Source organism: Tachypleus tridentatus, chromosome 6 (genome assembly GCF_004210375.1).
Source record: "Tachypleus tridentatus isolate NWPU-2018 chromosome 6, ASM421037v1, whole genome shotgun sequence".
NCBI lineage: Eukaryota > Metazoa > Arthropoda > Merostomata > Xiphosura > Limulidae > Tachypleus > Tachypleus tridentatus.
Genome location: NC_134830.1, coordinates 112,276,081 through 112,303,888, shown reverse-complemented (window position 1 = coordinate 112,303,888; position 27,808 = coordinate 112,276,081). Strand labels below are relative to the sequence as shown.

The 27,808-nt window shown below is 32.0% G+C and overlaps 1 protein-coding gene across 10 annotated transcripts in view; it reads left to right on the top strand.

Moving 5' to 3' along the window:
- Nucleotides 1-27,808, top strand: part of LOC143253318 (lissencephaly-1 homolog) — a 96,708-nt gene that overhangs the window by 36,130 nt on the left and 32,770 nt on the right. For all 10 annotated transcript variants that reach the window (XR_013029505.1, XR_013029504.1, XM_076506999.1 and 7 more), the window contains one exon: nucleotides 4,505-4,695. Coding sequence is in view for 8 of the 10 variants with exons in the window: in XM_076506999.1 (XP_076363114.1) it covers nucleotides 4,658-4,695 (38 nt within the window). In the remaining 2 variants the exon portion in view is untranslated. Of the gene's footprint in view, nucleotides 1-4,504; nucleotides 4,696-27,808 lie in introns of those variants that run through there.

Genomic DNA, 27,808 nt, shown 5'->3' with positions numbered 1-27,808 from the left:
TCTAGTCCTGATTTCTCCAAGCCCGTTCCCCTGGCTGTGGTTTTGCTAGATAGTAGATAGGGACAGTGGGAATCTCAGTAATCCATTTATTAATGGATTTATATGGCAATTTCATTTAAATACAAAATTATTAGCCTAATATTAATAACCTTTCAAGTTGCTCTGGGGCCTATTAGGCCCCACTTTTCGTAGGAGTGTTAAATATGATTTTGTTTAAGATGGTGTTATTACAATATATTTTCTATCCAACCCCCAATTTATAAGTCAGTTTTTGGCACTAGCTACAAACTGTAAATGATTTTACAGATGCTAATGCTTTTGTAGCTTATGAGGTATTAACCTGAATACTTGTAAGTGTTCTTTTATAACCTGCCCTCCAGTAGGACACTGGTATGTCAGCAGACTTATGCTTCTAGAAACTGGGTTTTGATATCCATGGTGGGCAGAGCACAGATAGTCCTGTGTAGCCTTGTGCATAATAATAAACAAATTTTTATAACCCACATGGTATTAATCTGAATACCTATAAGTGTTCTTTTATAACCTGTGTGGTATTAACCTGAATAGTTATAATCATTCTCATTTAAAATTTTAGTGTTATTTCCAAACTGTGGGAATAAGATAAAGATATGGGAAGGTAGCTTGAATCTAGTTTTACATTTCATTCTGCATGTTTTCAAAAGTTCTTTAAGGTTTAGGTATTAGAAAACATAGAAGTTAAAAATATTTATTCACTAAAGTTGCAAGTTACCAGAATTATAAATCAGTGTTATTCTTGAGTAGCTTGAACACTTCTGTGGGATATCAGTAGTTTTATACATAAATTACACTTAGTATGAAACAAGATGCTTATTAGTTAATTCTTTTACTTGCATGAAAGTGAACAGTTTGTATGAAATAAGTATTGTGTTTGTGAAATGATAATTATTAAGTGCTCATTAACACTTTTTGATGCTGTAAAAGTCTCATTTGTACTAGAGATAGTACTTTTGGTCATTATCCAAAAACATGAAGTTTCTTATGATGTTGCAAGGAAAATCTGCATCTCGTTCATGTGGAGATTTTATAATTTGTTAGATAGACTTGTTGTTTAAGGAACAGAATGCTACAAAAGTCTACTTACCCATTTCCAGTCCCACAAAAAGTAGAATATAAGTTTCGAGATTTTTCTAGTATTTAACAGTGGAGTCAATATGATACCATTGGGAATGGTGTATATTGAGTTTAAGCTCTTTGCATACAGAGTGAAGCATAAGTTACTATAAAGTTAGTACTTTATGGTTTGTGCACTTACTGTTTCACAGTTGACACTAAATAGAATATTATATAAACAGTTGAAACCTAGTAATTGTTTATTTCAGAGTAAGATGTTAGAAATTAAACTGTTCTGGATGGAACAACTGTATAATCATATTTGTTCCGCTTTGTAAATTTGTGTATGATTTTGCTTTGAACAATTTCGTATGAGTTTTTAGTGCAGAATGTACAATATGACCCATACATGAACTGATAAACAATGGTTGACAGTAGTTTTGTTATGAACTAATATGGTGCTTATTTTATATATGTGTGTGTGTGCATACAGAATGTACATATATTAAACAGTTTAAATTTTATAACTTTTATTATTATATATAATTCCTTTAATTAATGGACTTTTAATGTATACAAAGCACTTTAATTGCATTGTTACATTAACTTAAATGTTTTTATTAATGTATTTGACTGAAGGTTTGCAAGTATGTACATTTGTGTTTACAGTTTTAGCTTGAGGTTTAAGGGTATGTTTTGCAAATGTTAGTGTGTACCAGAGTTTCACATTCCAGAATTTCAAGAACTTCCATCTCTACATGAAATGTTTATATAGCAATAAGTTGAACAATGTGAAAAGGATACTTGTCCAAAGGGCAAAGTACAAGAGCAAAACATGTTGTGGGTGTTGGGCAATATGAATTACACAACTTCTGGTACAATAAGGAAATTTCATTATGTTTACTATGTGCATAGCACTTTTTTATGTCTGTAACAGTGGACCAGATTTAGGGATAAACAAAATGAGTTTTAGACATAACACCAGAATCCAAAATAATAATAAAAAAATCACATGAAAAAACAGTATAGAAATTAAGTTACTTTGCTTCTCCCAGTACTTCAGAAGCTAAGTGGTAAATTGTATTTTTGAGTTGAAATTATTTCTACAAGAGTAGACTGATATAATGAAGTTTAAATTTATATGAATATCTTAATGTCATTTAGAAGTTTTTTTTGGATAATATCTGAACATCCTTCTGTACAGTAAATTACTAAATTTGTCTGTATCTCTAGTATAATTAAATTAGTATATGAGTTATTGTCCAAGTGTATATTTCTTACAGATAAACAGTTTTGTCTAGGGAAAAAAAAAGTCTAGATCTAGGCTTCCAAAACTTAAATTTTGTACCCAAAATATTCAAGTTTATATTTCCATTATTTTTATTAAGTAAATAAAGCATAATCACATTATCCAACCTCAGATAATATTAAACTCCTTAATCATGTCACTACAAATTTTATGCCCCAGAAGATTAAAAAAGTAATAAATATTAAGTGTAATGTTATTCTGGTGGTTTGTCTATGTTCTTTGTGTTGCAAGAATAATAATATCACTTGTCTTGGAAAGGTTTTAGATGTGATTGAACTTGGATATAAAGCAGTAATTTGAAGTGTCCATCTTCTGTATTATGTAGAAATTTTATTTCACTTATGAAAAGATGTGTACTAACAGCTTCTAATAGCTCAGTGGTAAGTCAGTTGACTTATATTGCTAAAAAATAGGGTTTCAATATGCATTGTGAGAAGAGCACAAATAATCCATTTTGTAGTTTGTAACAAAGAATATCAATTTTAGTATTAAAGTAAATGATTTTACATTAATCAACCAGTTTCATGTGAGCTTGAATTCCTCATGGCACAGAAAAAGGCTGAAACGTGACAACTTAAAATGTGGTGAATAGAATAAATAAACTTCTTTTAAGAAAAACTTTCACTAACTACTGCATATGTTGGAATATTTTTCTTTTCGGTAACTGGATGGCTTCCTGTATATTTCATTCTCATTGAATGTGGGAAAAATATGATCATATTCCAATTTCACAGTCATGATTTTGCTTAGATATGTTTGTTTTCCTTTCTTGTGGAAATGTAATGCTTTCCATAAATGGGACAGATGTATGACATAATATTATTTATTTGTCAGAAACTTTATTAAAATTTGTTATTATTTTTTAGTTAAGGGCTAGATAGGTTCTAGAACCTACAAACTTACCTCATCCTATCTAGCCCATCACAAATAAATTACTTTCATACAAGATGTTCTATTTCAAAATGGCTACCCTGTGCATTTCTTGGAGAAAATAACTTCCTCTTTCTTAACCAATTTCTTAGTTATATTTGAATGTAATCATTCTGTAGCCAACTTGTTTGTTTGTTAATATTAGATACATTACAACAATGTATTATAAGAACTTGAAAACAAGTGAAATCACATTTACCTGGAAAAGTTTATCCTCTTAAAATTGTAATGCAGTCTTTGATTATTTCTTGGTGATAGTGCTTATTGTTTGTGCTCTTGAAGTTTTTTCTCACTAAAATCAGTGAGAATGCTCATTCTAAAAGGCCATATAAACTAATACCATAGATTGAGAAATACTTTGTCTAATAATATTCAGAATGATGGTAATGATAGTGTGTGTAGTCTTTAAAGAACTTTTTATAGCTCATTTTCAAAATCACAGATTCAGTAGGTTAGAAGGGGTTTCATGTTCATAGGGTTTTTTGATCTGACCAAATGCCTACCTTTGTTGTTCTTAGTTTCTTGAGGAAGAATATTTTTTAGATGGTTTATACATGTCATTTAATGATGTATTTTTGGGTATTGATACTGCAGTTGTATACAGCCCTGGCCAAGGCAGCTTACCAGCAAGTGCTCCATTTTTTACATTTGATTAGAAGGGTATGAGGCAAGATGGTTTGTTCTAAAAGTTTAAAGATAAAGAAATATAATTGTCCTACAGTATGATTAAGAATATACAAAGATGAAAAAAAATATTTTCTTTTACAGAAGATTTTTTTTCACAGCTTAAAAAGGTAGATAATTTGAGTGATGAAATAAATTATAATCAATGGATTTGAAATTGAGTTATAAGTTATATATATATATATCCATTATTATTATATGTAATTTTACATGCATCTGATTTATATGTACTTTTATCATATATATATATATATATGTTTTGAGCACTTTTAAAATTCCTATCAAGTTTTAAAGTGTTTTTGACATAAATTACAATTACATTTTTTTGTAATGTGTGTGTGTGTGTGTGTGTATATATATATATAATATACATATATATGTGTGTGTGTGTGTGTGTGTGTGTATTTTTCATTGTGATGGGCTGGTTTTTGTTAAAGAAAATTTTTTTAATTGTTTTATAAGCACTGATTACTTGTTAATGTTTTACAGGTGGTGACCATGAACCCTTAACAACATCCTATTATAAAGTTTGGGTTTGGTTAAGCCAGTCATAAAAAAACCAGTAATTATTTATTGTGTAGTTGACAGCTGATATTCTATTTATTCTTATTGTGTGGATAGCTTCTCTGTGAAGGCCAAACTATGAAAATGGTGTTATCTCAGCGCCAACGGGAAGAATTGTAAGTACTGTAAAACCATAAATTTTATTTTCTTGCTTTTGGATTCTCAAAATGGAATATGAATAGTCATTAGATAATAACATTTCTCTGTATTTTTTATTATTTCACTGTATTGAATGAACTGAATCTATTTAGTATGGTGCATAAACATCCTTGAAATTACTTGAAAAGGGTCTATTTTTTGTAAAAATACTTGAAAATATTCTAATAACCAAATATATCAATACACCTGACTTTAATGCACGTCTCAGACTTGAGTGCAGTAAACAGTTTTTCTTCTGTTTTTAGTCTATATTTATGTGTTGAACAAATAAATATGAATTTTATAAAATTTCAGTAGAATCTGATTGATTTTGATGTATATTTGAGCTTCCAATAAAGTGCTTGAAAATCATTCTGAGAGTGCTGAGAAAGTCTTTGAAAAGTGCTTGAAGTTGATCTGAGCATTTTAGTACAAACCATTATTTAACAATAAAACAGTTCTGATTGAACAGTTATAATTAATTAATTTTCCTTTTTTTTCAAACTGTAGACTTCTGAGGTGTTTCACATATCTTTGTTTAATTATTTGAGGATGTAGATTATTTTGTAGTTAGTGATATTCAAACATTTAAAAAACTAGGTATATACATATACCTATGTACGTGTATTTTTCATTGGTTACAAGTTTCAAATTGATTGATTTTGCTGATGTTATATTTTATACCCTTTTTTAAGAAGATTTAGATGTTACTGTATGAAGATAAATTGAAAATTGTATATGAAATTGGTCACTATAGAACTCTAGATTTTTAGTTTTCTTTGTTTTTGTCAATATATAAAAGTTACAGGCAGTAATAAATAAGTTATAGTTGTTTATGTAATTTATACTTTGACTACTTGTCTCTTATTTTGAATTATTTGATGGTGAATATTGACATATAAAGACCACTGTAAATAAGCCATTTGTTAAAAATTATCACCATACATCAAAATGATGGATTCACTGATAGTTAATTAAACTTTATAAAGTGGCTTTTTATGTACTAAGGCAGTGGTGTGCTGTTATAGATGCAAGCTATGGTTCATGGTCTACGTATTTAACTTGTATTTATTTGGTTAATTGGATTTTTAACTATTCAGTAGTACAATGCCATCAAAGGGTATTCATACTGAGAAAACATTAAATGATGTAGGGCAAGAGACATAATATTCCTAATAAAAGGGTTTCAGTATTTTCTATGGAAACAGAAAAACTTGTATAATAGATCATTCAGAACAGCAATGAACTCCCACATTTCATCTCAAATCATTAAAGAGCAACATCCTTACTCTTAGTGATGGCTGTGATTAAGATAAAAGAACCTCCTGGTATAAAAAAACCAATGTGATGAAACTGTGCATATCTTCTAGTAGTGTTAGGAGGATAACAAAAAAAGATCTTGAAGTTGATTGAAAACTAATCAAAATGTTCTCAAGGTTCCAAATATACCTTAAAAGAAAAAAGCTGTTTTTTGAAATAGATTGCTCAAGAAACTGCAGTTACAGTAATCCTGTTTGATCACACATCTATCATGTTCTTCAGTGTAACTCACTTAGATTCTTATCTTTCATCAGGTTAAAAATGCAATGTTCAAAAACACTAGTAAGCCTATGGAAAGTTTATCAAGATGCTTGATTTAATATTGAACTTACCATTCTATATCAGAAATTGTTGTGCTGGTTGTACAAAAGTGATCATGGGAATTTGATTAGCTATGGTCAGTGGTGAAGTCGCTGAACATGGATTCCTGTACATACTTGTTATTTTTAGTTTTCAACTTGGAAACAGTTTTCTAACCAGCTTATGACAGTGGTTTTAAGAGATAAGTATGTATATGTGATATATATCATTAAGTGGTTGATAATTTGAAGTAAAGTTTGAAGTTACAGAAAAAAATTACACAAAGGAATGATATCATTCATAGTTTATTCTAAGAACTTAATGAAGATAAAGAAAAAATGTAGTAACGTATCAGCTATGCTATGTCTCTTGTACCCAATGTTGATGAGGCATTTTGTCTCATTTTGATATTATAAGCTATTATTGTAACTGTTTTATTTGAGCTGCTGCTACTTGACTCATTTTAATATTATAAGCTATTACTGTGACTGTTTTATTTGAGCTGCTGCTACTTGACTCATTTTAATATTATAAGCTATTACTGTGACTGTTTTATTTGAGCTGCTGCTACTTGAAGTTACCAAGAATACAAGTGTATCATTCGAGCCTAATACAATCACCATTCCAGGCAGAACTTTCATTCATATACAACAATTAGGTTAGTTCATAGTAGGCTAAAGCAATTTGGTTGAGAATTATTACATTGAAGAATATAAAAACAACAGTAATGATTTTTAGTAGTTTTCATGCAAAAGTTAAATTAAGCTTTTTTTTTTATTATTAGTTTAGTAATCACAGTGAATGTCAAACTGTTGAAGGGCACAGGAAAACAAATTGTCACAAAGTACTTTTGTAGGGATGAAACTGTATGCTTATATCTGAGTAGTGATTTCTATATATGAAAACATTTAGGCTCAGTTAAGATTTTTTGGAGCCATTTAGGTCTAATAATAAATTTTTTTAACACTAAAATTATTCAAAAAATTTAGAAAACTTTTATGGTGTTAATGGGTTGTGATATTGAGGTTAAGACAAACTTTAACTTAGCTATTTGCCAAAATTGAAAATTTTCTTATTTGATCCCTTAAACATTCTGGTAGATGCTATCCTTTAGAGAGAATACAAGTGTTTTTAAATGATGCAGACATAAGGTTTATGAAATATGAAATTAGTTTTGTAAGTGATATTTCTTTTTGGATTTTTTGTATTTAATAACTATATAATCATAAATTCTTGTAAGGTTAGCAGGAAGATTAATATTACTTTAAGGAGGTTTTTTTTTAAATATGTGTTTTAAACAAGTTGGTTATTTTAGAGAGAAGCCCTGTGGTTACAGTTTATGTACACCAAAGTTTTAGGAAAAAAGTCTAAGTTGTATGGTAGTTTAGTAAATATTAAAATACAGCTTATGTGATGTAAGTGTAGTGGAGCTAAGTACATGTAACACCCAGAAACTCCAGAAAAGCTTTTAAATTGACATGACCCATTTTAAAAGCTTACCTATAATGCTAGCAATGATTAAATTAACTTATCATTGTCCACTCATGCATTCAAATTTCCTTCTATTATGGGTGTTGTGTTGCAACTTCTTTGTGTATGTTTATGTGAATTTTTTTCTCATTTCTTGCCATTATGAAGTTACAAACTGTAAACATAATTATATTTTATAGTTACAATTACTTGCCATATTTTAATAGTTTATAACTTATTGATAATAATCAGTTGAGTGTAACTTGTGTGTTATACGTGTATGAGCTTTGATGTATATCAAGACTGTACATGTAGGATATTGATAATTGTTTACTAACACAAGATAGTCTTTTTTTAGTTATGCACTTGTTTTTTAAGATTCTTACCAGTTTGCTAGTCATATATAAAATATTGGAATCTTTTACATAATACTGAAATTGTTTTTTTTTGTTAACCCTTTCCAGAACAGGTATGGATGAAAGGCCTTGTCATTGTGTTTGTTGACTCATGTTGAAAAGTTTATTGAACTCTATTTTATTAATTTATGTCATGAAGTTTGGTATCAACCTGAAGATTATAATCCAAATTTTCATATTATAAATTATTTAATTTAAAAGTAAATAGTGAAAAACACTCTTAAACATTGATTTGTGTGTGTTATGTGGTTTGTTGAATGCAGGACTGGTTCAGATTAGATATTTGTGATGTCAAAATACAAATTCTATGGCTTTATACAAATTAGGAGCTCAAATTACTGATATTAACAAACTAGAATATAAAATAAGAACTGTCTGTCTTTACTGTTTTGCTGAGATATTGTTCATGTACTGAACCAAAAACAGTGGCACCCAATTCACCTTTTTCCATTTTTGGAAATGGTCCCATATGTTCACTTACTTTTACATACAGCATGAATAACCAATAACCTAGTGGTTTTCTCAGCCATTTTCTAGGTATAAAGGCATCCTCTCTTTATTGTGAGATGAAACTTTGTGTTGGTAAGTTGAATCTTAGCCTGGTTGAAATTTCATATATTTGTAGACTCAAATACAGTTTTGTTTCTAAATTTGATAAATTATAATGGTATTCTGTAGTATTGATATAGTAATTATTTCAAATGTATATATAGAAAACCTAAAAAAGAGATTATTTCGTTTCACATTCTGCATATGCAAAATTTTGCAAGACTAAGCAGGCTACAAGAAACAGTAACTAAGTTTGGAGGTCATAGCTAGAAGAGATAATTGTTTGCCTTACTTCTTTATTTACTGTTCTATGTTTCAAGAAAAATAAGTTTAAGAACTTGTTTTGTAAATACTAATAATCTATGTACATTTATAGTGCATGATAATTGAAATTTGACTGTATTTTACTTAGTACTAGTCCACTAAAACACAGCCAAGGCAAGTCAATTTGTAAAAAACTAATGGCCAGTTTTATGAGTGCACCTGCATCTTCTGTATTGTTAGCCGGGCATGGCTGAAAATTCAGTGTAATAAAAATAATATCTATAAATGTATAATGTTGTGAAATTTAAGAAATTTAGTCTAAACATTTATATTTCCATGTTATAATCTATAGTCATACTAGTTGAGAAAGGCATAATTTATATTTATTTCCTAATTTTTTATGGTGGTTATGAGATTGGTCAAATCAACTGAATCCATACAGAGATTTGTTAGTGCAAATAACAGATAAGATATATATAGTTTTTGTAGAAAAACATTTGCTAAGTATCTGGACATTTTAAGGATTTCATGTGAAATTTAAAAATTTTCTGATGCGTAAAAGTATTTTTAATCTTATGATAAAAACTTGCATGTTGCCAAATGTGAAAAGAAATAAGGCATCAGAAAAAAAAAACTGTTTAACAAACCTTAAGAGTTAAATAAAAAACTGATATTTTGCATATGAAAACATTTTAATGTTTACTGATTATCTGCTAAATTTCACGAACTTGTGCTTACTAATTTAAAAGTTATAGCATGAAAACTGTAACAAGGGCAAAATGGTTGTGATGTCAGCCCTAGGAACTGAGCTCATGTTGAAAAGGTTAAGTAGATTTTTCAGAATAAAACTATAAACTACAAGATTTTTTGGAAGAAACAGCCCATTTTCCTCATGTTTGAAGGTTTTCTTTATACAGATTTTAACATCAGTAGTGTATAAAGTCCTGACATAAACTTGATGGGATTCAAAACTTGTAGAAAATGGAAGTTAACTTAATTTCAGTTATGTGGCAAGCACTAATCGTACAAAAATTTGCCACTTGTGTTGATTTTTTTTCATAAAACTGTCAAAAAATGCACAAGTATAATCTTATTTACGTACTCAACCAACACTTTAATGAAAACTCATACATGCCACTATGAGTTCAGTTAACTGAACTTAAAAGAGGGTAGTACTTGTGTGGAGAAATTGGTATACATAATATAAAGTATGAGAAATATTGTTGTGAATAATGTCCAGGTTGACCATACTTGGTATTGACATGTAATTCTATTTCCCTTTTCACCTCACACCAGTTCTTTCTGTAAGTAGAATCATACATTTATTCTACTTTCCCCTCACATATCCAGCATTTCCAAATATTCCCTTTTTATCCCTTGATTTCCTGTCTTATTTACTACATCTTAAAGAGTTTGCAGCTTTACATCCTGATAGTAAGTGTCTCTGGGTGGTTTCCATTTGAAACTTGTTTTAAGAAATGAGGTAACTTAACCTTCAGTTGCACTTTGAGCACCTGCTTATCTCGTATGCTGTAAGACTATACATACATAATTAATCTACTTTTGAGTTTGCCACCTGATCTAAAAGTGAGTTATTTTACAAAGCAGGTGAAGTTTTTGTTGTTATGAATACTTCTTAGTAAATGATTGTTCAGCACATGATGTACCATGCATCTTTTGTTGTTTTTCACATCAGTATTTTATTTTTATTCTTTATGTTTATACCTTGAACACATGTTTGCACCATTAACAATGAGTGTGCCATTTTTGGAAATTTTAAATTTTTCAGCGTGTGTAACATTTTTGGAAATTGTAAACACTCTACCACTTTCATTGTATTTGAAATGATATTAAACACTTTTAAAGAACAGCTTGTAGTAAAAAATGATCAGCATTTTGTTTCCTCAGTTATTATAATGTTTCTAGTTTTTATGTGTATTGGTCAATTTACAGCACATTTAACAGAGAGCATTTCCTTCATTTTCACTGGTATGATCTGATTGTTTACAATTCAAGTAATTTCAAAATGAATGAAATAAACACAGGAATGTTTGATCTCTCGTCAAGTATTAATTTGAGTTTGAATTATTTAAAAATGACAAAAAATGGCTCAGTAAAGTGGTAAGAGAACTGCAACCACATGAGGTTAGCAATTGCCCTAAATGTTCTCTTAATAGAGGGCGAGAGACGTGCACAAAAATATGTATAATTATCAAATGAACAGAGTTTGTTTATACAAAATGATAAAAAATGTGATTTCAAGCAGTGATGGAGTGAGGAGGAAGTGATAATGAGAACAAATAGGTTTCAAGTTTTGCATAACCAAGAAAACTTATCTCAGTTGTAGTAAAGTGTGTTTTTTATCTACATTTTAGTACTGATATGGCAACTGAAAATTTTTGTACCTTATCACTGTGTTCTATTATGCTTGACTTCAAAGAGTGTAATCCAACATGAATACTTTTGTAAATCAGTTTTTTTTACTCATTCTGCAGAAGTTCTTAGTAGAATAAGTTTGTTTTATATGCATATGTTATTATTAGCAAATAGAACATGTGATAGCCAGTATTTATTACAAATCTTTAGAGCAGTCAGTGAATGGTCAAGTGATGACAGACAGTAATATCATATTTTGCCATGTTATGACTTGTAGAAGATATATATTTATATAGGTATATTTGAATAATTTGTCTAAAATATTTTGCAGTTCTCTATTTAGTGACGTTTAAGCTGGATGTATGAAGGTTGTAAGCTTATACTTTATATAATATAAAGATTATACATAATATTCTGTGTTTTTGCACTTAATTTACCCTTTATCTGTCCCATGCCCTCCTGGAGAGAGGCCATACTCATTCTGAAAGGTGGTCTATATTCCTTGTAAATTTTAATTTTTTGTTGATCATTAGCATAGGTAATGTGTTTGCATAACAGTATTAATGTCTTAGCTGAATTTAGTTCACTGTATTCATACTTTTGTTTGTGTGTCTAGATTTCATGTTGAAATGTTGTACTGTCAGTGTAAATGTTTTATTAGTTATTAAGTTCTATTTTGAACTATTTTTCATTTTTCTATACTTCTGTTATACATGTGGGTAAATGGCCATTTACTCTCTCAATATGAAAGTCTTTGTTAAAGTATCTAGGCTGTATACTTTTAGAACTATTAATAACATAGTAGGTACTATATTATTCTTTAGGTAAGTTTGCACTTTCTTTTCTTTCACTTATGCCTTTCAGTTCTGTGGTAGATACAAATATTTTTCCAAGGCAAGGCATGACCTTTCAACAGTTGTTAGTTTTAGCTGTTTCCTTGACACCTTCAATCTCTTGTTTTCTTGATCTTTCCCTACCTGTGTTTCATGTTAGTTTGTGATTTGGTCTGTGTAATACTATTGATAATCTGATGTAAAAACAACTTATATGTTGTATATGCACCATTAAAAAATACTTAATATTGTAGTTAGCTGTCTTGGAAAGATTTCAACACTTTTGAAGTTGATCTAACATTTTCATTATAAGTAACATCCTTTCTGCCAGAAACATTTACATGGATCACTTGTTAGTACATAGTTTGTTTGCTATGTCACTGTTGTATTTGTCATCTATAATTTGTATTACAACCTATTTTTCTTTAGATATTGAAATCAGTAGTTGGCTACAGTGTTTACACATAGCTGTTACTTTTGTAAATAATTGTTTACAGCTATGGACCTAAGAATAAGTGATATTAAAAGTTCTTATCACAACTCTCACAGTAACACACAGTAAGTTAGTTAAAAAAAGAAGTTAGGCTAAAATAGTAATTATAAATTTAGTTTTAGACCAAAACTGTTTCTTATGAATAATTTAGTTACTTTTCTGACAGCATGTAGTAGTACCATCAACCAGGATATAATCTACATATATCTATACGAAATATGTTTGTAAAGATCAGAATAATTCATTACCATTTAACATGAAAAGTCAAACTACAAAATGTAGTAAATGGTTGACAACCTTGACAGCCCAATTTATTTCAGACAGTAACATTTTTTTAAATTTTCATTTGACTAAGGTCATACACTAGAGATGTTAGTATGTGTATGTGTTTATATATATAGTTCAGAGTAACTGACTTAACTATTCAGATGAACTTTTAATTGGTTAGAAGCTTTGGACTTGAATTTTTGCACTTCTTTGGGCTTAAATTAGGGCAACTTCATGACAATATTAAAAATTAATTTAGCATGTTCAGTAATTATTATTATTATTCAACCCTTTAGTCAGCGATAGTTCTTGACAAAGCATTATCACAACAATTAACGTAAGCCAGTATTTAAATTAACAATAATCTCAATATTTTGTAGTAGGTTAGTTTCTGTTTACAGTATATACTACAATCTTGTTAAGTGAAGAAATATCACCATTGGAAAAATGCATGAACTGAGGAATACTGTTTTGAGCATTAGTAACATCTTAAATAATTGAATATTAAAATAGTTTCATTTCAAATTAGGTATAACAGATAAAGTGTGTATACAGTGAAGCCACTGATTTACTTAGAGTTTTTGAGAAAAGTGCAAAGAGTTGAAAACTATTCTCTGTATTTTAAATATTTTCACAACATACTTGTTCTATCGTCACATACCATAAGCAACTGCAGAGGGAAATGGGCATTCATGCTGTTACATACAAATAACATACCGATCAAGTCATCCAACGTTGTAACTGTGTATTTCTGTGTATTTTTACACAGCCATCAGACTGTGTAAAAATGTGCTGGGAGATCATGCACTGGCTGGCTTATAGAAAGCAAGCATGGAGAAGTGGTGCGCTTTAAACATGAGAACTTCACGATGGCTGGCGCTTTTTTGCAGTGAAAACTACGCTATGTGGCTATATATTGTCAAGATAGATAACGTCAAATAGAGCATGACTGGGCATGGCGACATGAATCATAACGACGTGGTGAAGCTCCAAAATCCGTTTAACGTAATTTACTTAACCTCTGTATTTAATGGTTGATAAGCACGGCCTATCCATTAGGGAACACAACATGAAACAAGAGCCAAACATAGCTTATGCCGCACATTTCTTTTAAGAAATCCAATAACGTAACATTGCAACTTTAGTCCAATTTTTAACCTTCTCTTACAATTAACTCTCAAGTTACCGTTCTCTGCCCGTCGGCCCACATTGTATAGTATATATATTCCCAGTACAACACTCATTGTGAAAAACTGGCCAGTTTTGTGAAATTATTCATTTCACATGTTAATTACACAAAAGACCTCCAGCAGTAATTAGTGGGATTATTTGTAACATTTTAGATATTTCTGTTTGGATTTTGTGTGTGTGTTGTGTTTGTTCTTATGAAGTCTCGAACCAGCCAAGTCATGAATCTTAAACACCTTAGTGGATGAATATTTTAGAAACTTTACTTTAAAAATGAATTGGTGTTTACATTGTTGATTTTATAGTGTTAACATCAACGATATCTGTTTCGCAGTGGTAGCTACTATATTGTTGATGAGTGATGCCAGTCGGTGAATTTGACAAACTATCCACGCCATATAGAGGTTTTGTATACTTACATGGTCATGCTATCGTAGGCTAGCTTGATTTGCTTTTCCAATTACTTAATGTGAATTTTGTCGTTACACCATATTTACTTGTGATAATTTGATAGCAGTAAAAAGGAACCAGAACTAGGATTATACTTTCCGAGGTATTATGGATCGTTGTTGTGGCCATGGTGATTTGTATGTGCTCCTATGTTAGCGATGAAATAATTATTTAGGTTTGGGATATCCAACGTAGTAAATAATGTACCTACCATAGCATGGGGCCCAGATAGTGTGTGGATCTAATTATGATAAACGTTTCTTACTGGAATGTATTTTACCATTCTCACTTTTCAGTGGTTTCTACTCCCTTTCTTCGGTAGTTAGTGGTAAAATCGGTTTTCGATACTCGTGATGGGCACAGATATCACTTTGTGTGGTTTTGTGCCTAAAAAACGCATTGTAATATGGTAACGTATGTATACTTTTCAAAATAATACCTTATGTCTAATTAATCTTTCACAGAAATAGATGCCATCTATTAATAAGAAAGGATTCTGATATTTGTTATCTTTGTTTAATTTACTGATTATCGAAGCATTTCTGTCTTTTTCCTTATACCTCACTCTCGTGGTATGTTGACAAGACAGTTAATTATAAACACGATTTCCTTTCAGTGCACCAGGATGTAGAATTTGAAAAAGCTAAAAAATACATTAATTAATTTTATTACTGTCGTCTGTTGCCACATGTATCTTGTACAGGGTGTCCGAACAGTCGGGAACCATAGGCATTTCAACTTATTTTACAGAATGTTATCCACGTGCTGGTTCTTGTAATTTGAAACGAGTTTGGAGACGATATTTACATTCTAATCAAATACCGGGAAAGATGTTCGTGCTGTAATTGCCAGTAGTGCGACACTTGTCGCGAATTCGTTGTTGTTTTTTTTTTTTTTGTTCTTCGGTGTTCCTAGTCTCGTACACTCGTACCTTGAGCAACTCCCCCCGAAAAAAAATCCATGTGAGTCAAGTCTGGATATCTAAGAGACCACGTGTGCTGATCCATTGTCCTGGGAAGGTGTCGTTCAACTAAGCTGTGAAAATAAGAAGAGGTTAAATCATAAAGAAAATCATTTGCATATAATGAACGAATAAAGAAAGAATTATGTTTCTCATTTTATGGATGGGAGATGTGTGCTTCTCCTCTCCCCATGCAGTAAGTGCCTGTAAGTTGATCTGTCTTGAGGCTACAGGATTAACCTTAATGCAGTTGTCACAGCCAGTTGGAAGTTTAACCAACAATCTTGAAAAAGTGCTAAGTTGATATACTATTATAAGCTCTTCTTTCGTCTTCATAACACCCTTGTGAATTAATCCATTTTACGTCAGGATGTATTTATTATTATTTTATCGGTTAAACTCGCAGTCTGAGCCCTTATTGTATAGTTTTCTAATTGTTTGGAAGATAACATTCTTACTAATTGTCTTAACGAGCAGCATTGTGACTGAAGTTGGAGCTATGGGATCGTTGTTTTGTGCTGGTAACGTCTGAAGAGTCAGAAATCACAGGTTATTTGGAGCTTTTAATTATTTCAGACACGTAACTGACTATAGCGCTGTTTGAGCATGAGAAGATCCAGTTAAACCTTATGTTAATCTAATCTTTTTTCGAATCACGAAGAGAGGATGTGATGGAACACATTCTGTAAAATTCGTCAAAGTGTCTATGGTTCTGGACACTGTCGACTGCTTTTTCTTTTGGCAGAACGTTAATGTAATTCATGTAGTAACTAGCTGGTTGATCCTTGTTGGCTCGTGTGTCGCCTATGTATCGGATTGTTGAAACTTGTGTCGATGTGATGTATTGTACGACACTTTCCTAAAATTACCTAACATATGCATACAAGTGAGGTTTGTTGTTTACCTGATAGACATTTTTGCAAACTGACCTACAAACTATTGGTCGAAACCATATAAACGTTTGCAGTTTGGGCCCCATTTACTGAATTATGCCTGGGGCTTTAGAATGACTTGTTTATCAAATATACGAATAGAGCAGGGTTGGCCAAACTTGCTTAACGTAAAAGCCACATACGATAAACTTCAGACGTTTGAGAGCTGCATGACATGAATAAATATTACACACGTTTTTATTGTTAGATGCACATTTTGTTTTTATAAATATTATATAAACTTTGAGGAATATATGTACTTAATAATGTTTATTCATGTATGTAGTTTTTAAACTGTAAATTTATATTAGTTTCAATAATCACAAAGTACACACACATATATGTATATACTAAATGTTTTCAAAATCCTGGCTGATGATTGTTTTAACTATATTGAGCGTATTTAATATGGTAATGAATTATGGAAACATAAGAAAAATATGCAAATTTGCATTTCATTAACATTAAATGAGACTGCCAAAAATAAAAATAAAAGAGATAAAAACAGATATTTTAATATTTATTTATTTTAGTAAATATCTGGTCAGAACATGGACGAAAATATGTAAAACATTAAAATTAGATATTTTAATCAGATACCCCTTACAAAATTTTAGTCTTATCATAATTATTTTTCTGCTAGGAGAAGTCTTGTGAGTTTCTTGTTTGCGAATCGTTGAAATTCCGGCTGATATGTTGTCAAGGCTGTACGAAATAGCTCCGTCAGGTGTTGATTTGTAAGGATTGCACGATACTTCGACTTCACAAATTTCATTACAGAGTACAGTGATTCACAGCAGTATGTTGTACTGAAAATTGACATGAGTCGCACACTGGTTTTCTTCAATTCAGGATATATTATTTCAGAACTTAATTGTAGAATGGGATTTATGGATCATCTTTAGACCCAAGTTCTTCAGTAGTTCTATTAGTTCCATTTCCACAGCAGATGATTCTGTTACCAGAGGTTCGAGAACTTGACAACTATTATTGATCATATTAACCATGAATGGATTTACAAGAAAGGTGAAGCAAGGCTTCAACTTCTGCAAATCTTCAAACCTGTCTAGTAAATTATCAAGCAGTCCTTGTAATTTATCTTTGTATTCTTCCAGTTTGTGGGTTTTTATTTCAATATCAGGGAATGTATTTACTCTCCTTTTGAGTTTGGGAAAATAACTGAAGTTTTTTGACAATATGTCTCTTTGAAAAAGTCTCATTTTATTCTGAAAGCTGAAAATTGTCTGAGGAAGATCAGAAACAATTTTATCCTTACCCTGGAGTGTCAAGTTGAGAGTTTGTAGATTTTATTCATTATATCATTAAGGAACATTAGATATTGCATCCATTCATCATTTCCCAGTTGAGGATAGAATCTTTTTTTCAAGAAAAGTAATAATAGGCTCCAAGAGATCCACAAACCTATTTAAGACATTTCTGGTTGACAGCTACCTCACAATGCAGTAGAAAGAGACATCACCGAGTTTATTTTCAAGCTCCAGTTTTTCAATAAAATTGTTGAACTGTTGGTGAGTCTTCCAAATTAAGCATATGAAATTGTCTGCAACATCAGTACTGATCTAGGAGATATAATACTCTTTGTAGTGTGGCGTGAAGCTGGTGTTTGTGCAATTAGTCACTAAGTTTTGTGTTATTTGCATGTGCTCTATTGGAGTGTGGTTAGTTTTGTGTCACTTGGATCTAATACTACAACAACTTTAGCTGTATTCTTCTTAACAAATTCACCATCAGTATTTGGGCATTTAGCATGAGTAATATTCCATGATATTACAAAACTGGCTTCAGTTGTTGTATCAACTTCCTTACTGAACGTTGTCAACAGTGTCTGCTGGCTATTTAGGGATGATTTTTAACACAGTTAACTCGTTTTTCAGTAATTCTGATTCAGGTGGATAATCAGACGAAAAGTTTTTGTGACTTGCTTCATAGTGGCGTTTCAAGTTACTGGCTTTGTAATCACTGAGTAACAAATTGCAGATAAGACACAAAGGTTTACACCAAACTCTACAGCGTCCAGTATCATGCTAACACTCTGGCCTGGCTTGGCCAGGTGGGTTAAGGCGTTCGACTCGTAATCTGGGGGTCGCGGGTTCGAATCCCTGTCACACCAAACATGCTTGCCCATTCAGCCGTGGGGCGTTATAATGTTATCTTAGGACATGAAAAGTTGCTTCCCTTGTATCTGATTGTAAAAAAAAGAAAAAAAAACCTTTAAAAACGGCAAAACACCAACTTTTATGCCGAATTTGATGAAGATCCGTCAACACGGGGCGAAGTCGTGGTAAAAACCTAAAACGCAAAACTGAATATATTTATCTCCCTATGGACCCAGTGAATCTCCATACCAAATTTGTTAAAGATCCATTTACAGGGGAAGTAGTAGGGGTAAAAAATGCAAAGAGCACCGATTAAAAAACGTAAAATGAAAACTAAAAATATGTATGTATTTCCTCATGGACGTAATTTATCCCCATACAAATTTAGGTGAAAATCCATCCAGACTATGAAGTAGACATTCAACCGACAGTACTATTATATTGTTATGTACACAGACTGTGAAGTGGACATTCAACAAACAGTACTATTATAATGTTATATATACAGTGTGTGAAGTGGACGTTCAACAGACAGTACTATTATATTGTTATATACACAGACTGTGAAGTGGGCGTTCAACAGACAGTACTATTATATTGTTATATACACAGACTGTGAAGTGGGCGTTCATCAGTACTATTATATTGTTACATACACAGACTGTGAAGTGGGCGTTCATCAGACAGTACTATTATATTGTTACATACACAGACTGTGAAGTGGACATTCAACAGACAGTACTATTTTCTTGTTTTATATATATGTACACACCTTTTCGTCGCTCTGATACTTAACGTTTGTTCGATTCGGAACTTTATTCTCTGCATTTTTTCAATGTGTTTAAAAAACAACAACAAATGTTTCCTTTTGATTTCGTATTATCATCATCATTTTATGTGGTTCTTTTTTAATCGATCACGTACCAGTTAAGTCACATGTCTGATATATAGTGTACTTAACCCTTTTAAAATAGATATTTATTCAACCTTACTGATTACGTACCAGTTACGTCACAAGTCTCATATACAGTGTACTTAAACTTTTTAAAATTGATGATACGTTCGTACAATGTCGATTTGTTTATTTGAATAAGGGTAATTTCTGTATGTATTTTGTGCGTGAGCTGGATAAAACCGACAAATTGTGAAAGGAGTCCACTAAAAGCCTTTTTTTTCTTCTGTATTCTGATGTACCAAATCCATTAGTGTTACGATTAGTGAGAATGTTTAAGAAAAAAAAAACGGTAAATTATTATTATTATGAATGTTGCAAGTGAATTTAATGGTAGGTAGGATGTTGTGAGTTTGGTGTTCTAAAAATGTTAAGCAGTGATCTTTGTGAAAAAAATAAGTGTGTGTAAAGGATAGGCTTGAATTACTGTATTCTATGACTTCTTTGCTGTTTCTAAGTTAAGAGACCACGTCATTAAGATTTTTTTTTCCATTTACTTTATGATCAGATATTTTGTTTAAAATATCAATATTATATTTACGTGTACGATTAGAAAACAACGTCGTTGATGTGTTGGTTTTTGATTGTACGTTACATTTTAAGTCACTTGACAGGTAAATGTGTTTATTTATTTATGCTATGTTTAAAGCTAGTTGATAGGCAGGTATCCTATATACTGTTTATTGTACGTTGTATTTAAAGCCAATTAATTAACTTTGTTAAACTACTTGAAAAATGGTTACATGAGATATTTTGGAAATATTGCCTGATTAGAGGAATAAAAAGTAACTGTGGACGTCATGATTTTGTGTTCAGGAATACAATAGATCGTAACTACTCGTTTTGTTGTCGAATGTTTAAACGTACTTGTATTGTTAGTGACATCGCTGTGCGTTCCCGTTTATGATTACATACTCTACTTTCATTGCCATTTGTAATGTTTTGGTAAATTAATGTAAAATTTAAAAGCAGTCAGGTTGTATCGTTTATTTGAAACAAATCAGTGGAGTTAATCCATTACACAGTTTTAAACAAACCACGTGATTAGGTAAAACTCGCCAATGTTTTTTCCGTGAGACGTGATTGTTGTGGTGAGTTACACCCTTGTGCAAATTAATTGAAGCAAATGGTCATTTTACAATATTTCCAGCATGGCGGCCGGTAGAGGCTCGCTGGACCCGCTGATTTTCTTTAATAGTCATTTTTTCACTCAGACGGCGTCATTAGCTGGGTTTTGCAGTACGGTCGATCTATTTTTTGGGATATATGATGAAATTTTGAGGAATATTACGTCATTAGAAATTGCGTTAGAAAGGCAAGGAGACCAGTCAAAAAACAATTTCTTACCAACTCAATGAAGACAAAACGGTATCAATGGGGTCTGAAATACAAGAACTGGACGCAAGAACAATGGAGGAAGGTGTTATTCAGTAACGAGACTCATTTCTTCGTACAGGGTCAAAGAAGTCTGCATGTTTGCAGATCTCCAGATGAGAAACTTCGAGAATCTCACATCAATCAATTCGTAAAACATCTTTTGAAGATGATGTTTTGGGGCTGTTTCAGCTACTATGGCGTCGGAGGCCATAGAAGGTATAATGCTAGGACCACAGTACATCGAAGTTTTGCAGAGAAGAGTCATTCCAGAATTGAAAAAGAGATTTCCAAATGGATCTGGCATTTTTCGGCAAGATCAAGCTCCATGCCACACATCAAAACTTGTGAAGAATTTTATGACTGCAATGCGAATAATGGTGCTGGACTGGCCTGGAAACTCTCTGGACTTACATCCTATTGAAAAACTTTGGGCGATTTGTAAAGAAATACTTCGGGGAAAAGACTGCACTACGAAAGATAAGCTATTTGAGGCCATAATTGAGGTGTGGTACCGCGATCCAAAATTAGTAAAGACTGCAGTCAAGTCGTGGACTCGATGTCAAAGGGAGTTAATGATCTTCTGAAAAATAAATGCGGTCATATCATGTATTAATTTGTGAGTAATTTTTGGATTCTCAGAAATAAAACGCAAAAAATTGAAAAAATTCGTAATTTTCCGTCTTGTTTCAATTAATTTGCACAAGGGTGTATTCTGATGACTAATTTACGTGTGGTTATTTTCACAGGGCTCCTGAACTTTGGATACAATATTTTTACTGCATGCCTGTTTGTTTGTTTTTTTTATCAATGATTTGGGATCCTCTTGTCACTCTTACAAGTATGATCACACCAAATGAGGTCTTTCGCCCACCACATACGTACAGGTGAACAAGCTGTGGCTCACGTTTTGGGCACGATGAACGTGTACTAAAGGTCAGAATAATCCACGTGAGGAGGCTGCCTGCTCAGCTAAAGTACAAAAACAAAAATATAGAGTGGTTTACATACTGTTATCGAACTTATCAGCACTAACCTTGTGTTTGTTTCTGATACCATCTTTGACCTTGGCTCAAGGTCTGTTGAACTTGTTTTTTAGTATTTGTGGTTTCTAATGATGACGTTTTTTGTTGGTTTAGGTTATGTTCTATCGATTTTAATTTTTAGTGTAGACAGTGTTGCAGCTCATTTACATTTGCTAACTATGACGTTCTCATCACCGTATTACTTTGAGTTGCACATTAACGTACTGGAATTTTCAGCATTTATACTGTACTGGTTTAGGACTTTATTTTGTTAGTAGACGTCTTGCTAGCGGACAGACAAATTGATTTAAAAACAATATCGTGGTAAACCTAACTTGTTAATAAAGAAACTGAACATTTGCTATTATAATTTAGAATATTTACTTTATACTCGCCATACTGACCATAAACATTATATTTTTAATATAAAGGATAGTCAGTTGGTTAGGGCGCTCCAGACGTGCTTGCCCTTTCATTGTTGGGGCGTTATAATATTATGATTAATCCCACTATTCTTTGGTAAAAAAAAAAGTACTCCAGGAGTTGGCGGTGGATGGTGATGACTAGCTACCTACCCTCTAGTCTTTCACTGCTAGATTAGGGACAGCTGGCGCATATAGCCCTCGTGTAGCTTTTCGCGAAAATCAAAACAGACCAAACGGAGCAACAAGTTAAGGAATTTCTATAATAAACTTATCAAATTCACGTGCATCAGATGTTATCGTATCTAACACAAAACTTCATTCACTGTCGTAATAATCCATTTTTACTTCAGGTTTACCATATTTAAGTAATATTTAAACTTTTTGATTATGAACTTCTTGCTCTAGATCTTTAATAGCATCAGGGGTAACACCAGCATCTTTCCAGTGAAGAGGCTGAGGTTTACTGGAAAAAAGAAAGAGAGAACTGCAATATACATCTTGTGGTCACGTGCATATACATTAGTATTTGTGAAGTGAATTATCTTTAACAGTAAACGCTTTTTTGTTGTTGAATACAGGGGCTGCAGTGAGGGCTAAGGCACGTTTTGAGGTAACTTTTACCCCAACGAGTCCTCTCACCCCTCCTATCGCTGCCCCTGCGTAACATCAAGATATTAGGAAACCTAAGTACTCTTCAGTATTAAAATACTGATATTTAATTATAATTAAAATCATTATTGTTATTCGAGATTACTGTTTTCCTCATGAGGTTTCTGCCATTTTGGGATCCCCATATTCCATTTTAGTAGAATCTTACACAAATGGGGAAAACACTCCACAACTGTGTTGAAAACTATGGATATATAAGAATTTATTTCAGTACAACGTTATGCGACAGGAATGTGAATGAGCCGCATGATTAGGTTATGGACATGATTGCGATTGCCACAACCACCTTTTCAATTTTTTCCCCATTGTTTGTTAGGTAGTGTGAATAGGCTTTCTATATAATAAAGAGAAATGTTAATTGGATTAATGTGGTTAACTTTGGTGGTGCTTAACAAAGACAGTTTTGTACACATACTGTTCAATGCGAATTTCAGCAACGCATTAAACACGAAGGCTGCGGTTTGTAGACTTCTTCCTTGGTTTGTGCTAATACGTTGTTTTGGACTCACTATTCATACCTCGTTGTCAGGAGAGAACTCGAAACGTAAGACCAAGAAACAAAGTGGATATTGAGTTGTGTTGAAACAACTTGACATTATTGACGTATGTATTTTGTCTACCTACTTATTCGTCCACTTAAGGCTTTGAAGAAAAAATCATGGTTATGAATGTGATTTTTCTGTACACAAAACAGTCATATATTTGAATTTACCATACTGTTTGAACTGGAAATAATTCTTATACTTTGACTGTGTGTATGTGTAATTACAATAATCTGAACGATCACCATTCGTTCGGTGTTTCAATGTGCACGTGTAAATCTTTAGAACAATAAAGATTATAGTCACGTTTTATTTATTCGTGATAATTTTTCCTGCATTTCGTGTTTTTTAGTTTTTGTAAAGTTGAGTAAGTTCATTAACATTTGTTTAAGTTATACCCAAATTATTAATTAAAAGAAGCAACGTTTATTAAGTTTAATTAAGGCCACTTATCTCTCATATATATGTTCTGCGGAAAATGATTTAGGTAGATCAGATAAAGGATCTATTTTTACTTTTTATTTTCGAGTCGCTGAGCACAACCTTGAGGAGTAAATATGAAGGCCATGCAATTTTAAATTCTTTGTTCAATAAAGGTTAATTTCCGTTTAGTTTTATAAGCAATGTGTAAGATATGGCTAAATATATTGCCATGTAAGATGTTGATTTCTACCATAAATTGATCCGGTGTTACTGTAGACTTCGTTTGTTTATAGGACTTTTAATTGATGAAATATTTAAAATCATTTTTGTCATCTATCCAAGTCTTACATTCGTTGTTTGCTTCTTATGTTGCAATGCAGAAAACAACTGAATTCAGTAATTAACTCACAACAGTTCTTTATTTTTTAACTTTCAGCAAAAACCACGTGCACGGCATAATGTGGTAAGCTTATGTATTTTTCTTAAGTCATTATTCAGTAATTTTTATACACGTAGGTATGGAAATAATTAAAAGACGTGAAGGATATGAAGCATTAGAAATGTGTAAAACCGGATCACAATTTTTTCAGACGTTTATTTCCAAACATTTGGGTGTGTATAAAAATGTTGTAACCCTTTGTGGGTTATTTCTCGTGAAAACCAAACTACAGCATGACATTTAACAAGTTTTACACAAAGGTACAGTATGTATTGAGAAATATGGTTTTAACACAAAGCTATGGTGTGTTATTTGAAATTGTGGTTTAAACACAAAGGCACAGTGTATAATTCGACAATATGGTTTTAACACAAACCGTACAACGTTCGATTGGTGGACCTAATCCAAATATAAAAAAGACATTACCTCTTGTCAATAACGCTTGGGTTTTCAACCTTTTTTCTTTCGTTATTTTTTATTTATCTTTTTGATCTTACTTTTTTTGTAGTGATTGGGAATAAACGTAATTTGAAGGCAACCACTACAAAATTCAGTAACGTGGATAAGGCTGTATTACGTTATGTTTGAATAAATGTGTGTGTGTTTGGACGAACTTTATACCGTTCGATATTGTTAACCACGTATACATGACACCTCTTTGTAAAGATTTGTAATTATAGTTTTTTTCAAAGCAATTTCAACATATCAAGAGAACAATCACGAGCAAATAAACCACGTAAGTAACGATTAAAATAAAGCTGATCGCGTAATAAAACCGACAAATCAAATCTATTTATATGGTTAGTGCAGTCAACGTATTTAACGTTTTATTATTTTTATTTTTTGCGTGTTGCTTACATAAATATAAGAGGATAGATAGAGCAGACTGATTAACTTGCAAAAAATCAGGTTTTCGCCATATTTGTTCCTTAAGGACATATGATTGTATTTTGATCACACAACTCGTCTTTTTTGTGTAACGTTGTGCGTGTTTGTTATTGATTATGTTTAGCCTGTAATTGCATTTGTATATGTGTTTAAGATTCAAAAGTATGATTTTTAACAAATAGAAACACTAAGTACAACTAATTGCAAACAGTTACACAAAACAACAAAAAGTTATTTTTTTGTATTTATTAAAGATTGGGTTGAATAAAATAGTACATTCCGATTTATTACATCGATACAGTTTTCAGTTTATATTGTGGAAATTTTCAAACTGTGCCATTTTAAAATAAAACTCGAATGGAATCGATTTCACATAGTCTGCAGAGAAATACTATGCGTCATGAAAAATTCGATAGTTCCCCAATGAATTAGTGGCAAGTTTACAAACTTGCATCGCTAAAATCAGGGATTTCAATCTTCATGGTGAATAGAGTGCGGATAGTCTACTATGTAACTTTGAGCTAAAACAAACAAACAAACAAATAAATAATTATGAAGTTTTAAGACAAATATTTACAGGGACATGAGCGACTATTTCTATTATATTTATTTGGATTATATTATATGAGCTAAACTGCATTCAGTTGTATCATATGTGGTGGACCTTAACTTTGTAACCCCTTCAACAGTGTTTTCATGTGCCAAAATTGAACCCATTTCCATTTTTACTTTGCGGACGGATACAAAAACAAATAAGCGTAATCAGTTCACTCTGCGTGTGAAGAAATGTTTGTTGTTGGGGGCGTATGTAAAGAATGTCATACATGACCATCACAGTACCTGTCATAATAGACCTGAGTCATAGTTGAATATTTTACAATGAGGATACTATATGTGATATAATTCAAGAGTTGTTAATTAATTTTAAGTTAATTAAAATATAGTATGTTAGAAATTATTATATAGTTTTTTAACTCAAGATTATTTGTGTACACAATACCGTGACATTATTCATACATGACCAGTATTCCGTATGCTGTTATTTTAGTGCAGGCAGGAAACTGTTATAAGTATTGAGAATTATTTAGTTAAACCTAAATTTTGGTTAGAAATTAACGTAGCTAAGATTTATAAACCTACTCCCCATTATTATATGTTAAATGTTCTCGTTATGTTAAATGCATTTGAAGATGCAGCCATTAATTTTAAGTTTGAACACTTTTAATATGTGTTTTTACAAACTGGTAGCTTTTTACGATAGTGGAATTTGCGTCGACGTGATGTTGAAGCTGATATCTGATTATGTTTCATAAGGGAGAATCTGTGGTAACGTAACGTATGACGCATTTGTTGATGTAATTCTCATTTTGTTTTCGCCAGTATTCTCGCCATTGAAATGGGCACAGATTTATCAACTCATTATTATCCAATGACGACCAAATACCCTTAAAAATATGGAATTCTGATTCAGATATGTTGTGATGATTTTTTTGATTTTTTTTGAAATAATTCATTGTTAGGGCCCGTTGCCGCTAAAACACTAACACTATACACTTTTGCGATTCACTAGTTAAGTCCTACTATAAAGGTCCTCCGTGGAATAGCGTTTAGCTTACGGACTTACGACGTTAAAATTCGCTGTTCAATGCAATACCCCGTGTGGCTTTGCTGTATAACACACTTTAAAACCACCATTTGGTGAGGCAAAAGTAGCCCATGGGTTGGAGTGGGTGCTGTTAGTTAGCTGTATTTCAATGTTATCTGTTCTCCGATTGGTCAGAGGTAAGTTTACGAACTTAAATTCCGGGGTTTGATTATAAAACGATTATAGGAACAGCTATGAGTAGCTTTGTGTAGCTTTGCGCGTAAATTACAAAAAACAACAACAACAACAGTAAGGATTAATACATAAACACGTATTACCCGGGGAAAACAACATCAACAAATCAAATATAAAAACACACCAGTTACACACCAGTAACACACCCGTACAGACTACAACACTTACGAAATAAAGAAACGCTAAGGCCAACAAAGCAATTCCAGAGACAACCTAACAGTCCTAACGTACAATGAAAGCCCGAGTCTTAGCAGGTCAATAGTCGAATTGAACCAAACAATCCGGAAACAGATCTCATTTAAGAATGCGTTAATAATACATTCATAAATCAGTACAGAAAATCCCACAATAGTACAGACAGTTTCACACTCTTAATAGAAATACCCGAAGAGTGCTTTATAACTAATACCACACACCACATGTACAGAACCGGCATGGCCAGGTGGTTAGGGCGCTCGATACGTAATCCAAGGTTCGCGGGTTCGAATCCCCGTCACGCCAAACATGCTCTCTCTTTCAGCCGTAAGGACGTAATAATGTGTCGGTCAGTTCCATTATTCTCGGGTAAAAGAGTACTC